This window comes from Thunnus maccoyii, chromosome 21 (assembly GCF_910596095.1).
Source record: "Thunnus maccoyii chromosome 21, fThuMac1.1, whole genome shotgun sequence".
Classification (NCBI taxonomy): Eukaryota; Metazoa; Chordata; class Actinopteri; order Scombriformes; family Scombridae; genus Thunnus; species Thunnus maccoyii.
The window spans coordinates 3938550-3956782 of record NC_056553.1 but is presented as its reverse complement, the minus strand read 5'-3'; the positions used below and the strand labels follow the sequence as shown (position 1 = coordinate 3956782).

General features: G+C 38.2%; 2 protein-coding genes across 3 annotated transcripts; one reads left to right on the top strand and one right to left on the bottom strand.

Moving 5' to 3' along the window:
- Positions 1 to 296: 296 nt before the first annotated feature.
- On the bottom strand, positions 297 to 16800 carry LOC121887703 (GTPase IMAP family member 7-like). Of its 2 annotated transcripts, none has more exons than XM_042398604.1 (5): positions 16719 to 16800; positions 6384 to 6551; positions 4434 to 4487; positions 2519 to 2620; positions 297 to 2144 (listed from the first exon to the last, which is right to left on the bottom strand). In XM_042398604.1, the coding sequence occupies exons 2-5, from the start codon at positions 6403 to 6405 to the stop codon at positions 1384 to 1386; spliced, it is 939 nt and encodes a 312-aa protein (XP_042254538.1). In that variant the 5' UTR covers positions 6406 to 6551; positions 16719 to 16800; the 3' UTR covers positions 297 to 1383. The 2 variants fall into 2 exon arrangements, with proteins under 2 accessions (XP_042254538.1, XP_042254537.1); XM_042398603.1 differs by lacking the exon at positions 16719 to 16800 and adding an exon at positions 7778 to 7944.
- Positions 6793 to 10380, top strand: LOC121888540 (GTPase IMAP family member 8-like). Its single transcript, XM_042400145.1, has 5 exons — positions 6793 to 6838; positions 8435 to 9028; positions 9156 to 9680; positions 9792 to 10309; positions 10357 to 10380. Exons 1-5 carry the CDS (start codon positions 6793 to 6795, stop codon positions 10378 to 10380), a joined length of 1707 nt encoding a protein of 568 aa, XP_042256079.1.
- Positions 16801 to 18233: the final 1433 nt, after the last annotated feature.

Sequence of the window (18233 nt, the reverse complement as noted above, 5' to 3'; positions counted from 1 at the left end):
AATCATTATGGGGTACTGAGTGTAGATTATGAGGTAAAAAAAAATGAATTTAAAATGATTTTAGCATAAGACTGCAACATAACAAAATGTGAATAATTGAAGGGGTCTGAATACTTTCTGAATGCACTTTACATATAAACTAACTAACTTTGTTGCTTGATCCTCTAATCAATAAATGTTTTTTCTATCAGAAAAAGAGGACAGAAGAGAAAAAAATGCATAAATCTGTTTTCAGTTTTTGGACTTTTTCTCTAATCTTTGACTTTTGGTGAAATGTTGGATCATTTGAACATTTATTGAAATGAAACCATGTGAGAAGTTTAGAAGGAAAAATCACTATTTGGTGGAGCTGTTAACAAAAAGAGTGGGGGGAAAACGCACATCAAGAAAACTTTTACAGGTGCTGGATCAGAAAACAAACTGAAGGCCAAAATCAGCACAGCTCAAACAAGCACATAAATCCTTCAAAGAATCAATTATTATTAATAATACATAAAATAAATGATACAGAAATTAAATAGAGCCTCAACAGCAGTTAACATGACTCTGATAAGTCTGACCATTTTCTCTAAGGTAACATTACATCCTTCACTGACACAGTGAAACTAACGTGAGTAACAGTGAGCTCCACGGTTAAATAACATGTAACATTAATTGATCAGTGGGAAGTTTAACTTTTCCCTGTACGGCCCCTGTGAGAGGCGGCTCAGGGAGACCATGGCAGGTGGAGGTGGCGGTGGAGCTGCAGCTGCAGGCTGCCCGCATGGCTGCATTAAATTAAATTAAACAGCAAGGCTATTTGTTTTATTTTATTGTTGTAGGCTGTATGCTCAGTTGGCAAAGTTTATGAAGAGTTCATTCTGCTGATTAAAATACATTTGTTGGATCATAGCGTTTGTGTTTTATTGCTGTTTAAATGTAGGCTATTATATGGCTATTTAAACATATGTTGGTAGTTGTTCTATATGGCCAGAATTCTGGAATATTAACGGACATATTGGCCATTAGGTGGAAGATACATCCTACAGATGCATTCATTTTTTGTTTTTCAGTTGATTTATATTTAAAGTTCAAGAAAACCACTGTTAAAAAGACAAGTTCTTTTTAAAAAGTTCAATAAATACATGATGTTTCTAAAGTCAATGAGTAATCATGATCCCGATACTGACAAAAATAATCGTGATTATGATTTCTGCCATAATCAAGCAGCCCTACCCCTCTATACTAAGAAAACACATTAAAAAAGAAAATAGATAAGCCAAATGCTGATTCAGCCCCATGGTGATGGTTCAGTCTGACAAATAAAGTCCCGAACAAACAGAATGAAGATTAAAGGAAGATATTAGTAATAAAGCTGCAGGAAAGTACTGCGTCTCCAGCAGTTCAGTTCACCCTCAAGGTCTCATGAAACTTTTTCTTAATTTCATCAAAGCCGTCAGCTGTCTGCTCGACAACATGATGGACTAAGCTCCTTAAAGTGTGATAGTAGCGATTCAGTTCCTTCAGCTCAGACTGCCGTCGTTTCTCCATTTGTGGACGCTCCCGTTGAGCTTCACTCGGCATCTTCTCGTACTTTCTCTTCACAACTTCTATGTCCTCCTGATGTTTGATCGAGTTGAACTCTCTGAGTTCTTTCTCCCTCTGATCCAAAATCTTCTCCCTCTCCTCGTAGTTGGGGTTGGAGTAAAACTTATCTCCGTTGGTACGTTTCATCTTCTCCACTTTCTCCAGCAGATCCAGGACCTGACCACGATCGTTGCATTTGTTGTTGTTGAAGACGTGATATCTGTTCTCCACCTTCTTCAGGACCTCCTTCAGCTCATCTCGCGCCCCCTTCAGCATCTGTTCAAAGTCTGACTTGACCTCATCTCCATGGGTGAAGAGGATGATGGTGTATCTCCAGAAATCCGCCCCAAAGATCTCCTCCACCTTCCTAACAGCGACTCCATCTTCGTCTTTAAAAACCCCCGCCTGGATGACCAGCAGGATGGCGTGGGGCCCCGGGGCCGACATGTTGATGCATTTGTAGATCTCTCTCGTCACTGCATCATCAGCCTGCGAGGTGTCAAAGATGCCAGGAGTGTCGACCACAGAAACCTCTCTGTCAAAGACTTTATCTTTCGCTTTGCTGCATTTACTGGTCACTGAGGAGAGAAACATATTTTACTCGCCAACAGCGTCACCATGACAACACTCAGAGTCTCATCTTAATCATCTTTCATTCACTGTACATGCAGAGGTTTCCCTTCATGTTCCGTCTGAACACTTCATTCCTCTTTTCCTTCACTTACTCGGACAAAAATGGCACAAAAAAATTTGTTGACAACCTTTTCTGTTGTCTTCACTCTAGCGCCTGACTCTCATTTAGTTTTAGTCATTGATAAAATGTTTTTATAGGTTTTTAGTCCAATTTGAGTGATTTTTGTTGGCTGAAGTCAATAAACAAACATTCTAGTCTTTAGTTACCATGGTTACAGGTCTGTGTGTGTGTGTGTGTGTGTGTGTGTGTGTGTGTTACCTGAGGCCTGACTGACAGCAGCTCTGAAGGCATCTCTTCCCAGTATGTTATTTCCACTGGAACTCTTTCCTGCTCCAGTCTTCCCAACAAGAACCAGCCTGACTGCAACAAGAGACACAGATCAGTGATATCATCAGACTTCTTTATCCAAACCTGCCGCCTTTGTTACTCACCACTGGCGGGCAAAAAAATACTACAAAAATGCCCCCACAGTATGATAAAATGCCCTGTAAGATACCCTTACAATGGAGTAAACTAGCAGTTATGGTATAAATTAATGTATCCTTTATGTAGACCATTAGGAAAACAACCTTAAAACATTTTGTGGTTGTTATAGCTGACATTAGTCTATTCAGTTGATTTTGATACAGTACTACTCACTGGTTTGCTCAGTCACACCCCCTTTAGACTGTTTGGGTCAGTGGTCTAAGCTGTAGCCTTGATCCTACAACAATTTGTGAGGTCGGTCACATAGCAAGGCTTTTTTTCAATTTAAACAAGTTCATGGATTCAATTTTTATTAAAGAGACTTTACTGATGTATATAGATTGTATTTGCAAAATTGGTTTTAGATGTTGGCCTGTCCAAAGCTCTATACAATATGCTAGATGGATTGTAAAAAGCTAGGTAGATACATTTTTAGCCATATCTATACTAAATATTTAGTACAAACTGTAAATCAACCTTGTGGTGTAATAAAATCTGTACACAAATCAGAGTATATTTTATTCAAAATGCATTTACAACACAGTCACCAGATCTCAACCCAACTGAACACCTATGGGAGATGTTGGACTGACATGTTAGACAGCATTCTCCACCACCATCATAAAAACACCAAATGAAGGATCAACTATTTGAAGAATGGTGTTCATCCCTGCAGTAGAGTTCAGAGACTGTAGAATCAATGCCAAGGTGCACTGAAGCTGTTCTGGTGGCACATGGTGGCCTAAAACCTTACTAGGACATTTTATGTTGGTTTTTCCTATAATTTGTCACCTGTCTGTATCTATCTATCTATCTATCTATCTATCTATATCTATATATATATATATATATATATCTATATATATATATCTATCTATCTATTTCTCTCTATATATACAGTACTGTGCAAAAGTTTTAGGCACCAAAAGTAAAGTGAGCTAGCAATTTAAAGCTATAAATTGTTTTAATTCATCAATGAACTTTTTACAAAGTTCAGTAAACAGCAGAAACCTAAATTAAATCAATATTTGCTGTGAGCAGCTTTGCCTTTAAAACAGCAGCAGTTCTCCTTAGCTCACTTGAACACAGTTTTTCATGGTAACTTGCAGGTAGGTTGTTGTAACCATCCTGGAGAAAAAAATGTTGCTCTGTGGATTTTTTATTTAGGCCGTCTCAGGTGCTTCTTCATGTAATTCCAGATTGACTCCATGATGTTGAGATCAGGGCTCTGTGGGGGCCGAACCATACCATCTGTTGCAGGACTCATCATTCTTCTTGTTGCTGAAAATAGTTCTTTATGACTCGAGCTGTATGCTTGGGGTCATTGTCATGTCATGAATAAATTATATATATATATATATATATATATATATATATATATATATATATATATATATATATATATGTGTGTGTGTGTGTGTGTGTGTGTGTGTGTATATATATATATATATGTGTGTGTGTGTATATATATATATATATGTGTGTGTGTGTATATATATATATATATGTGTGTGTGTATATATATATATATATATGTGTGTGTGTGTATATATATATATATATATGTGTGTGTGTATATATATATATATATATGTGTGTGTGTGTATATATATATAATATGTGTTTAGTCTGATACGAACAGAGAGATGTGCAAAAACTGCACGATGGACGTTTAGTTTCTGATTTACTGAAGTTAACTGTAACTCACAGTCTATAGATTTGTCCATACTGCCGGTGCTGCCTCTTCTGGTCTTTGCTTCCACTGTTCAGACAGACAGGTGAGAGAAAGACAGACAGGTGAGGTGTTTTATTCATACTTATTAATGATCAGTGCTTGTCTTTAGTGTTTGGTCACCTTATTTAAACAGATTTAGTTTGTTAGTTTCTGGTTTGTTTTGTGTGAAGCCTGTTTACTGGAGTAGAGAGGCAGCAGGAGTATTTTCTTTAATAATTAACTAGAGCTGCAACTCATGATTATTTCCGTCACTGATTAATTAATCTAACTTATTAATCATTTTATCTATAAAATGTCTGCTGATATCATCAAATGTGTTGTTTTGTCAATTTACAATTGCATGATTCGGATCCAGGACATTAGAAAAATTGAGAATACATGTATAAAAAAATACAATAATGGCCTGGATAAAAGTCACAAAAAAAGGATATCCAAAAGGATCTAATATTTATCAGAGATATTTTTATGGACAGGGAATTTAAACTGTAAAATCCAGAATAGAATTTAAAATCTTTCTCTTCACCTACAAAGCTCTTCATGGTCAGGCACCATCATATCTTAAAGAGCTCATAGTACCCTATTACCCCACTAGAACACTGCACTCCCAGCATGCAGGCTTACTGGTGGTTCCTAGAGTCTCAGCCCTAGTTATGCTGCTATGGGCCTAGACTGCTGGAGGACTTCCCATGATGCACTGAGCTCCTCTCTCCTCCTCCTCCTCTCCATCTGTATGTATTCAAGTAGATTTAATGCATGTTGCTAACTTGACTTCTTCGCAGGAGTCTTTGTGCTCTCTTGTCTCATAGGAAACCCAGACATCGGGGGCTGCTGTGATGATGGCATGGTCCTGTGGGTGTCCTGTCTTGACACTTTCTCCTACTGTCAATGCTATTATTATTACTAGTCATATCTCTATTATTATTATTATTATTATTATCATTGTTATTGTTATTATTGTTGTTACTATGCTTCTCTGTGTCTCTCCCCCTCCCTCTTTCTCTCTCTCTCAACCCAACCAGTTGAGGCAGATGGCCGCCCACCTAGAGCCTGGTTCTTGAAGTTTCTTCCCGTTAAAGGGGAGTTTTTCCTGGCTGCTGTCACCAAGTGCTGCTCATGGGGGAATGTTGGGTCTCTAATAATTAATAAGTGGCACAAAAATAACTAATAAGTGCCCTGAGATAACTTCTGTTATCATTTGGTGCTATATAAATAAAACTGACTTGACTTGAAAGGACCCAAATAATAAGATCTATAAAATGGAGATAATATATCACAGTTATTATGAATCTAGCTAAACTATTTGATGTGAGATGGAAGAGGACACATAAAACAAATATTATACATAAATTTTTTTTAAAAATGTATAGCTTAAGATACTCCCTGAGCAAACCCACTTTTTTATTATTTCATTACTTTAATTTCTTGATCAAATGTATGAATACTACTATTGTTGCCACTTTTTTCTCCCCTTAGTCCTTTTTTTCTCTCTTTCTTATTCAGGATGTTGGGATCTTGGGGTGAGGCATAGTTATTGTAAAGCTGTTTGATCCTTTTTTTTCCTTTTTAAGAATTAACTATTGTGAAGGATCACAATTAACAAATAAAGAGTATACAGAAGAAATCAGTTTTATCATGTTTAGTTTAACCATTGTAACATCAGCAGTTGTGAGTGGAAGTTAAAAAAAAAAAAAACTGCGTCACACATTTATCACGTTGAAAACAAGACTTCCACACAGAAAACCAACTAACAGAGTCATCAGTCATGTAGAATACAAATATAGAGATGTATTTTAAAGTTTCCCTACAGTTTGCACGAAGGTTTTAACACAGGGCGCGCTCTCAAACACGAGGACAGACAGGTGCAAAAACATGTAAAATGTAAAAAAAAAAAAAAAAAAGAAAAAAAAAAAGAAAAAGACTTACTGAGTGTTTCACTGTCTGCCATCTCTGCAGCTGGTTATTTCTCCTCTTCAGTCAACTGGTGGCTCACTGCTGCTTCCTGTCTCTACCTTCAAAATAGCAGCAGCCCAACACGTTCTGTCTCTGAGGTTTAGTCCACATTGACTGCTTCATGAATTCATTCATTTACCACTAAGGAAACACAGAGACAGACACACACAGAGAGAGAGAGAGAGAGAGAGAGAGAGAGAGAGAGACAGGTATGTGTTAGTTTTCTTCGGTGTGCGCTTTTAAGAAAACTCCTGTGCTGTTATTTTGAAGCAGATGACTTATTTCCGGTATGAGCTCCTCTCTGGAAGCGCTTCTCCTCGGGAACTCGACATAAACCGAAGTATGAAAAGAAAACAGAAATAAGGAGTTTAAACTCAGAATAATGGCGCGCGGATTTCTGAGCCGCTCTTGGCTACTCGCCTACCCAGGTGAGTCCAGCTGTCATTACACTCCGATATACTGGATATACTCTCCATATTTATTCATATTGGCAACACAACTGTGCAAACCCCGTGGTGTAACGTAGAGACAGGACGACTTTTTAGTGAGATCATCAGTCTCCACCACATTAGTTGTGCATTACAGAATGAAGCTTGACTGATGGTAATATTATTAAAGCTAGACTGGATATGTATTGCAGATATCTGAAATTCTTCCTAGTCAAAATAAACATTTCAGATATCCACAATCACATTCTTCCTAGGACAAATGACGTCGCTCGTGTGTATTGTGCTTTGAATTTCAGATATTCACAATTACACTTTTGCAGCAGATTTCTTACTAGTCATAACTGAAGTCAGCATTTGCTGTTGGTGAGAAAAGAAAACGCCCGCTGGTGTGGTCACTAGATATCGCACTACACATGTCCTAAACTCAGAGATAATTTCTGGCTCGACCACAGTAGGGCGTGTGTGTGTGTGTGTGTGTGTGTGTGTGTGCGTGCGTGTGTGTGTGTGCGCGCGCGCATGACTGAGTAACGAACTCAGCTCAAACCGTCAAAGTAGGCAGTGCGGATCAAAGATTAATCATGATTCTGTTACTGCATTTCTCGCCTCAAATGTTTTCAGAAACATACTTTAATGTAATGTTAGCTGTAAAATGAGATTGTGCTATTGGCTGTAAAAAATATGGACGTAATCACTGTGATGTGGCTTTTAAACTGCCATTTTGAGGCCTCAAATTTAGCGATTTGACCATTGCCATCTTGGATTTCATCGTCGCCATGTTTGTTTTTTGGAGCCAGAAGTCACAATATTTGGACATTTGGGTGGAGCTGTCCATACCACTAGCTGCTAGCTTGATTAGCATGGTGCATTTACAATCTATGGTTAACAGTGATAACATTAATGTTAATGCTAATTACTAACTTCGCTTCTTCCTCAGAGTTTCTGTGCTTTCTCGTCTTGCTGGTGTCTCTGCCTCCAGAGCAGTGGCGTCTGGATCTGTGGCTGAGGACTGCTTGCTTGATGCCCACTGCTACCGCTATTATAATTAGTCATATTTTTTCTATTATTTTTCTATTATTATAATTGTTGTTGTTATTATGCTTCTCTGTGTCTCTCTCTCCACTTCCCCCCCCCTTTCTTTCTTAACCCAACCGGTCAATGCAGATGGCCGTCCATCAAGAGCCCCTCCTCCAGTTTTTCCTTTCCGCTGTCACCCAAGTGCTGCTCATGGGGGAATGTTGGGTCTCTGTAAATTAAAGAGTATGGTCTAGACCTGCTTGATGTGAAAAGTGCCCTGAGATGACTTCTTTAATGACTTCTTCTTTAATAAGAAGTACTACAAATACTAAAAAGTTAACCAACGTTGTTGTTAAATGAATAATGGATACTTTAAAGTAGTCATTGAGCATGTGCCAGAGGGTGGTTGTGTATTTGTAACACATGATGAAAAAAAACTGGTTTGTAATACAAAAAAACCACAGTCATCGGTGTCTTATTAATATTCATAATTTGGTGCACAACATTGCAATACAACCATAACCAATAACACAAATAACCCAAATTCTCCCTTTTTCATAGGAAAACTACATCTACTCACAGAAATGGATCCAGATCTCACCATCGTCCTGCTGGGAGACTCGGGAGTGGGTAAAAGTGCTTCAGGAAACAGCATTTTAGGACGAACAGCGTTTGTGTCAGAGTTGTCCTTTAATCCGGTAACGGAACAGATCTGTGAGCAGACAGGAAGGGTGCTTGGGAAAAAGATCACAGTCATCGACACTCCGGGAATATTAGACTCAGATGTGGAGATCAGGACCAAGTGTCAGGACGTCCTGCAGTCAGGCAGACCTCATCTGTTCCTGGTGGTGCTCAGAGTCAGCCGGTTCACTGAGGAGGAGGAGAGGGCTTTGGAGGCAGCTGTCAGAGTCTTGGGTGATCAGGGGTTAAAAAACAGTTTCCTGCTCTTCACAGGTGGAGACACTTTAAACACATCTCTGGAGGAATATATCTTTCAATTTAAAACAAGTGCACTGAAAGAGTGGGTTCACAGGTTTGGAGAAAGATTTCATCTGTTCAACAATGAAACCGACGACCGGCAACAAGTCAAAGAGCTGCTGCAGAAATCAGAGGAGCTGAGAGGCTGCAAGGAACTTCCAGGATTCAACCTGCCAGGTACATCACAACTGTCTGTCTGTCTCTCTGTCTGTGTTCATTATATTCATAGATCACAGAATGATTCACAGAATGTCACGACTTTATTCACCATTCAGCTGTTCTCTGATGTTCAAACATGATTCAGGAGTCTCCATCACCCTGCTGGGAAACTCAGGAGTCGGGAAAAGTTCGACAGGAAACAGCATCTTAGGACGAGAAGCGTTTGAGTCGAAGCCTTCCCTCAAACCGGTGACGACACAGATCTGCGAGCAGACTGGAAGTCTGCTTTGGAAAGAAATCTCAGTGATCGACACTCCGGGAATATTATGTGCTGGTGCTGAAGAGAAGATTAAGGCCTTCTGTCGGGATGTCCTGCCGTCCTCCAGACCTAAACTGTTCCTGGTGCTGCTCAGAGTCGGCCGCTTTACTAAAGATGACCAGAGGGCTGTGGAGGCGGCTATTAGGGTTGTCGGGGATCGGCACTTTGAAACCTGTTACCTGCTCTTCACGGGCGGAGATGCTTTGAAGAACGTCACACTGGAGGAATTTATTTATGAAGATAGTGAAGGTCCTCTTCCAGACCTGGTCCGGAGGTTTTCAGAGAGGTATCACGTATTCAACAACGAAGACGGAGGACAGGAACAAGTCAGAGATCTGCTGATGAAGTCAGGTAAGCTTCAGATCATACATCACATCATACATCATACATACATCACATGTTATAGTTATATGACTATATATCTACAGTTATATAAACTCTGTTTGTGTTGTTTTCTTTCAGCTGATCGTCTCAGGAAGTCTGTCCAGCTGGTGAACCGGAGGATCGTTCTGATTGGACCGTCAGGAGCCGGGAAGAGTTCATCAGGAAACACTATCCTGGGCTCAGATCAGTTTACATCAGACTGTAGCTTTGAGCTGGACAGTGAAGAGACAGTCTGTAAGTCAGCAGCAGTGGAGGGTCACTGGGTCACTGTGGTGGAAATTCCTGTACTTAAAGTCAGAGATCCTGACCTGCTGTTTGAAGAGATCAGGAGGATGATGATAGAAAACGATTTTGTGGTGATTGTGGTGAGAATCGGCAGGATGTCCAGAGAGGACTCAGTCCTGATCAGAATACTGTCAGAAAGAATTATCAGCTGGTTTTCAGATAGTATGGTTCTGTTCACTCATGGAGACGAGCTGAGAGGCCGGTCCATCAATCAGCTGATCCAGTCCAGCAGCATTGTGTCTCGGTTGGTGTCCAGCTGTAGAGGTCGATACTGTGTGTTCAACAACATGGAGACAGGAAACAGGCTGCAGGTCAGAAAGTTCATGAACATCATCGATGAGATGGTTGTACCTAATAGAAGAATGCCCGGGATCATTGTTAGACAACACTCTTTCCTTCGTCGTTTTGCTTTTCCACACATCCATCAAGCTATTAGACATCTTAATGAAGCTTATGAAGGGCTTTAAAGACGATTATAGGTCACGGTGACAGAGGTTCAGTAACAGCAGCTGAAAACACCAACCTGAAGCATCATCATCATCGTCATCATCATCAGAGCTTCATGGACAGAGATAAAGAGCAGGTCAGTATTGATCCCAGAAATAACTGATCAGCAGTTATCAGTCCGTATGAGGCTGCAGCTCATGTTTCACTGACAGACTCCTTCTGCATACATGTTACCGTGGTTACATAACTATCCTGCATATGTACACAGGCAGATCATTTATAACAGTGGTAGGCAAACAGCGGCCTGTGGGCCACATCGGGCCCTTTCAGCTAAAATATGTGTCCCACTGCTAAAAATCCAAACCGTGACATCATGTTCAATAAATCAGCTATAGGTAAAATAAATCCATCAGTGACAATGTTTAAATTTATTACATTTGTTGAAACAGTTGAAATAAAGTAAGTGAATGCTGTTGAAATGAGATTCTAACACACATCTGAACATCTACTCACCTCATCTACTCTCTAACCTTGAAGCCTTTTCAACTGCAAATCACCAAACTGATTACTACTAATCAGACTGAGGTTACAAACATCTGTCACATCTGTTTGATCTGTATATATTTATCTTTAGCTGCTGCCTGCTGTGTTTCTTTTGATTTAAGCTCAATAAATATATTAAAATGTAACTGTAAATAAAAAGTTTTTAGTGAGTAACTGAAGTGTGTTTTCATTCAGATGCCAAAAGTTACAGTTTAAATCATGTACATATGTTATTTCTTCATATATAGAGGAAATTAGCTGATTCATATTATTAGTATTTTAGTATTTTAAATTCACATCCATATTGCTGTGGATTTAAATATCTAGATATGATAACATTTTTTTTACAGTTCTTTTCATTTAATACTAAGTTCTGGACATTTTTAGAGTAATTTGCAGGTATTTAATGGTTAATTTGACATTTTACAGAGAGGGTGCAGTAAAGGATGTAAGTTGGTTGGGTTGTAGTTTCATATGTAGTTTTTCAATAGTTTCCTAAAAGTTGCTGCGGTGTAACTGTTCATTCTTAGTAAATTTGAAAAGATCTTAAAGAGTTTAATGAAAGAATCCACTCATATTAATCTAATGTACAAATACAAATGAATTATTTCTATTATTATTATTATTTCTATTCTATTATTCTACTCATGTCTCTACAAACATATTTCCTCTCTCCTCGCATGGTTTCCTTGCATCTCTCCATGCATCCACGCGCAAATGAAGGAAAGGTGGATGCAATTTAAGAGGCTTGGGATGTACCCATTGACAAACTGGCAGGGAATGGATGACAAGAAAAGCAAGAAAGTCTGGAGGCATCTGGTTGACGGGTGGAGAATGACAAAACTAAGGGAAGAAAGTGTAGGGCTGAAGGAAGGGACAGAAGCAGAATGAGCAGAATGAGAAAAGGACACAATATAAACATGACTGATGCAGGAATCATGACAAATGCACACATAAGAGCCTGATGATCCCCCTCAAAGAATAAACTGCTTTCTCATTCACTTAACTTACATGAGATTATTTTTCTCAGAGCTTATGTTTAATAGTATTTTTCCATTATTCTGCTTTTTCTTTTCTAACGTAGTCATCTGTTTTTTATTTTGTCTTCTTTCTCTAGAGTTCATGGAATAATGCTGCATATTAAACTAATACCACAGTACTGTATGTTGCGGGTATTTTTGTAACTTCTTCAGAGCTCAAACAATAATGCTGCCTGTGTAAATCAGGAAATAAAAGCACTGACAGTTAAGATGAACTTTGTAAGTTTCTGTCCAGCAGAGAGCGCTGCAACCCCATCATGTAGTCAGTCGGTCTACAAAGATAAGACCGACTTTGAAACCTGTTGTCTCTGATTCCACTAAGTGTTTGCTGAATTGTCTCGTATCTGTTTTTGCACAGTCCACTTTAAGTTTGCTGTAAATGTTTCTGACACATAGAACTCTGATTATGTGCCAATCTTAGTGGTAATAACACAAATAACAACATGAAGGAAGCAGGTGAAAAAAGATGACTTTTGCCTGTCTTTCTTTTTCATACACTCGATAGCCTATCTTACATTTTCTTTGAGTAAAACATATATTTCTTTAAGTCAAGAGGATTTCTACAAATCAAAACTTGTTTCTCAAAGTTTAAAGTCTGTCTCCTGGTAAAGAGACACTCATTTACTGACACACACATATAATTTAATGCTGATCTGAACCTTTGATTTCAATAAATGATGTGAAGGGTAAGTGTTACACCAATCTGACAGGAATGTTTGCTGTTTCAAGGTTTCAGTTTTGATTTTCATCACATTCAGGTTTGCTTTGGGCAGTGTTGATATAATTCAGTTAAACAGTTGTCAGTCCTGTCAGACTGCTGTCGGGCTCAGAAGGAGATGATCTTTGTCAATTAATTATGGCTCCATATACAGGATTCTCCGTCTGTTTTCTCTTGTGGATTTTCTCTCCAGCAGCAGGAAAAGGTGAGCAGTGAGATGCAGGTGTTTCATGCATGTTGAATATTAGATTATAAACAGAAAATATAGAAGAAATCTCACTTCACATAAACTGTACTTGTAAATATTTGGGCATGTGCAGTCACAGCCTGTGTTTGAATAAGAATATGCTCCAAAATAGTGCATCTGTACATGTGCAAGTACTTCAAATACAGTTGGAAAGAAACATATTTCTCACATAAAGGTTGTAATGTTGATAATACAGTTTTTTTTTGCATGTAGATAATTCAAAAATATAGGTTCTCGTGCCTCTTTGGAAGCTGGAAAGCAACAATGTTCATTAGTTTTTGGAAAAATGCTGCCTCACTATTATTTAATGTAAGTATTAAATGCAACATAAAGAGTTTAAGGTTAAAATACAATTTTTTCGTTATTATCATTGTAAATTATGTTAACTACTTTTGGAAATTGTAAAGAGTAGTTTGAAGAGCATTTTACACAAATAGAATAGTTAAAATCATCAGTAGATCAATTGACAAAATAAATCTAAATTAAAGGTCCACTACTAACTTTTTCTGGAGCTTTCAACCTGCTCAGTCCCTGAATATGTTCTGAGAAACATGTAATTTGCTGTTTGTTTACATTGGATACAGTATAATGAAGCCTAATGTTGTGTAATGTAACACCTGGAGGCAGAAATGTGCAGCATTAAAGAGCATTTCTTTTAAATTCTTTTTTTATATCCTTTTTAAAAAAATATATGATTGATAATGGTTAATATAATAAGATGAAATCGTTTTTACTGGCTTCTTGGCTGCATTGATGTATAGTGCAGATGTCCAACAACACCTGTTAATTTCCTCTTAAAGCCTTAATTTTCAAACATATATTTACAATTATTATTATTATTAGTCATATTCTTCTTATTATTATAGTTGTTATTGTTGTTGTTTCTCTCTCTCTCCCCTCTCTCCCTCCTTCTTTCTCTCTCAACCAAACCAGTCAAGGCATATCGCCATCCACCTAGAGCCCAGTTCTGCTTGAGGTTTGAAGTTTTTCCTTGCCGCCGTCACCACATGCTGCTCATGGGGGGAACGCTGGGTCTCTGTTAAAGAGTATGGTCTAGACCTGCTCTATGTGAAAAGTTTCATGAGATAACTTCTGTTGTGATTTGGCACTATATAAATAAAATTTTAAAATTAAACTTGACTTTACAATGTTTGTGGCATGGTGGCGGGAGTAGAAAGGTCAAAGGGTCAGCGAAAGATAGATTAATTCCTGCTTGATACAGAACGATGAAGAATAGAATACAGCTCTCTATGGTGAAAGAGAGCATAGAAGATTACATTATATTGGTATCATGTTTAATCTGGTGCACTGATCATGGGTGCACCATGTTAACATATTATGGAAAAAAGCCAAATATCATAAATGTTGACATTTGATGCACTGCACCAGATTTAGCTTCAAGCTTATTTTTATCTGCAGTCTCTTACAATTAAAACATATAACAGTGCAGTAACAAACAGTACAAAGCAAAAAATACACAGAACACATTATACAAAATACAAAGCTACACACAATAGCACATCACATACAACCACAATGTCAATTAGAAATTAATATGTAAACTTGTCAAATTAAAAGCAAGATGATTTGCATTCATGAGAAGATAATGAGATGAAATTTAGATTCAGTGGTTACAGAGCTGAGTGGTTTTTAGCAGATATTTTTATTTGGTTTTGGATTAGCGTTAGCCTCAGATAGCTCGTACAGCAGCTAGATTGGTTAGAAGTAAAATGATTGCAGAATAACTAAATTAACAAATTACAAATCAGATGTAATAACAGAGTACCCACAGATGATGCTTCAACAAGAGCATTTTGAGAGTAGCCTGTCAATATGTGTTTGGTTGCAGTTCTGACAAAATAGTGGATGTAACAATGTCAGTTAAAGTGTTATGAAACTGTTTCACATAGTGGTTGCTAGTAGCAACCAAGCATAATGTCAAACTGAAACCAACAGCTTATAGTAGAATAAAACATTTTTTATTTTTATAGCACATTTAAACAGAGTTTACAAAATGCTTTGACAGAAAAAACAAAGGCAGGATACTCAAAAAGCATAAAACAACAGAAAATCAAACAGTAAGGCCAAAACAAAACAAAAGCAAGACAAATTTAAGATAAAGTGAAGAAGAAGACAAGGTACGCAGAAACACAGTAGAGAGAAGCTCCTCCTACCAGCAGGACTGGCCATACTATGAACAATATACTGTATATACAAGTTAAAATATAAACTAAATTTACATGGTCGGCAAGACTAACCAACAATAGTCACTTAGTACTGAAGGCTGTGATGTGTGCCAAACACTCCCCAAACGTTCCATCAGCCTGCAACAACAGTCAACAACAGTTTCTCCTTTTTACTCACTTTGTTTCTGTGATATGATGCTCTCAGGGATGTTTTGCACAGAGAAATTTTATCTGAATACTTGTGAGCACTTTGTTACCTGCAGAAAAGCATGTTTGGTTGTGAAAGTGGAATCTCATTGGAAAAAAAGGCTTTATATCTAAATTTAAATGTGTTTTCCTGTATGCGTTTGTTTCCAGAGTTCACCGTCACCTGTCTGAATTCGGAGGAATGTGTGCTACCGTGTCAGTTCCAATCTGATGGCAAAGGTGCGAGGATCATGTGGCACAAGAAGGAAGCTGTGGTGAGCTGCACGCGCTACGGCAACACCAGTTTTGTCATTGGCCACGACTCACAGGCCGATGAGTACAAAGGAAGAACAGGCCTGTACACTGACCGGGTCCTGAAGGGAAACGCTGCACTGCTGTTGAGAAACGTCACTACACAAGACCAGGGCAACTACATCTGCATCACTATGACCGAACCTCGCACCGAGTCTAGCATCATCTCTCTTGTTGTAAAAGGTACAAACTGCTGTGAGGAGGAGTCATATTTTTGTCATGTTTTGGCAAGTAATGATTATTTTCATTATCAGTTAATCAGTTGATTATTTTCTCGACATTAAGTTGTCTGGTACATAAAATTTCAGAAAATGGTGAACAATGTCGATCACTGTTTCCCAAAAGCCCAAGATGAGGTCATCACATCTTGTTTTGTCTCAACCAAAAATCTACAACCGAGGACTAAAGAAACCAGTAAATATTCACATTTCAGAAGCTGGAATCAGAGAATTTGGATTTTCTTTTAATTACTTCAAACAATCTAAATTATCAAAATATTTGCAGATTAATTTGATAGCTGACAACTAATCGATTAATCGACTAATCATTGCAGCTCTATTATTGTTCAGAGGCCATTTTTTGAAGATTCTTACCTGGAAAACATCTCATTAATTGCTAGTAATTGCCTGTCAAATTGCTCAATGCTTTGGAAAATAAAAGACTGTCTACATTTATCAAAATAACAGCTGTATGACATCCTTTGGTTTCTTGCAATTCCACATATCAACAGTTAATGGCTGTCATGTACTGCAAAAAGCTTGCAAAGCGCCAATAAAAGGAAACTGTAAGCCAATGTAAACAATACAGATTTTGTGAATATTTTTTTAAAAAAAAAGCTTTGCTAAGTTCTATGAGGGTTTAAATTCCTTCAACATATTTGTGAAGACCTAATGACTGAAATTTAAATGTCAAATTAAACCTCTACAGAGCACCTTTAACAAAGTTCTGTTCCGTAGCTCTGGTCCAAGAGGTTGACATTGAGTTCAGTGGTGATTCAGTCACCTGTAGAGCTGAAGGTTTCTACCCTGCTCCGAACCTCACCTGGTCTACAGATCCTCCGAGTGATCCTGGACTCCTCAAGGACAAAACAAAGAGCCAGAAAACCCGACTCGGCTTGTATGACATCGAGAGTTCACTAATGCTGAAGGAAAACACTCAGACTTACATTTGTCGTGTATCCAGCGACATCAACAAAAAAACAACCTTCCTGAAGCATGAAGGTAATGAAGTTTTGTATTTTTGGTATAAAGTTAACTTTGCTGTACACAAACCATCATGTTTTACTCTTTGTTGTAGCTTCTATCCAGGCCTGTCCAGGCCGCGACATGATGCTTCCCTGCAGTTTTCCTCACAGTGTCCTTCAAAGCTTTAAGCTCACCTGGAGGTTCGGACGCTCAGATCCAATCCTCTCGATCAGTGTCACTAATCAGAAGTCTCAGGTAAAGGTTTGGGATCATTGGAAGCTTCATGTCCCCAACGACCTTTCAGCATCGAGAAGCCTGAAGCTGCACAGCCTGAAGTCAGAGCACCAAGGAACCTTCATCTGTGAGGTCAGCACACCTGAGGAGAAGTACATCACCCAGACTGACGTCACCTTAACTTCAAGTAATGACACCATCACTGCTATTTATAAACCACATTCATTATGTTACAGGAATCTTAATAGTTGACTCTATAGTGAGCAGTTAATTGAGATTTTGGACACTATGTGTCATTCTCCAACATGACTTTTATTTTTGCATCTTTAAAATGAGAAGCATGAAATGCTGATGGGATTGTTAGCAGAAAGCACAGGTGGTGGAAGAAGTGAAGATTGATTTGATTTATTGATCGAGACAGTGTGCAGTTTTAAACATTAAAGATGCACTGCACTAATTTGCATCCGTAGTCCCCCACAATCAAAACATACAACAGCACAACAACAAACAGAACAAAGCAAAGAAAAAAAACAAACAGAACACACCATACAAAATACAAAATACAAAGCTACACACAGCACATAACATACACACACAATGTCAACTAGAAATTAATAATGTAAACTAGAGTCAGTGGTCACGTAGCTGATTGGTCTTTAGTAGATTTATTTAATTTGGCCTTGAATGCATTGATAGAACTACAGTTCTTCATATCATCAAGCAGGACTTTCCACTGAGTTGTGGCTTTCGTAGAGAAAGCTGACTACCTGAATGCAGTGTGACGAAATGGTACAATCTTGTATAGAGGATATTCTGGAGGATCTAATAGAACTTACTGAGCAAGTCTACACAAAGTCACATAGTGGAGGAGGGGCCAAACCATTTAAAACTTTATAAACTAGACACAAATCTGAGAATAATCTAAAATTGTCAAAGCTCAGTAAATTGTATTTCTCCAGTACCCTACAGTGATGGAGATGCATTGGCTTTTTGTCCACAGTTTTTAGAGTTTGTTTGTATAAGGACTCAAGAGGTTTTACGGCTGTTTCTCCAGCCTGCCCCCAACATGTGATGCAATAAGACATATGGGAAAGAATCATAGCTGCATAAATATCTTGGCTGCATCCAAAGAGAGACA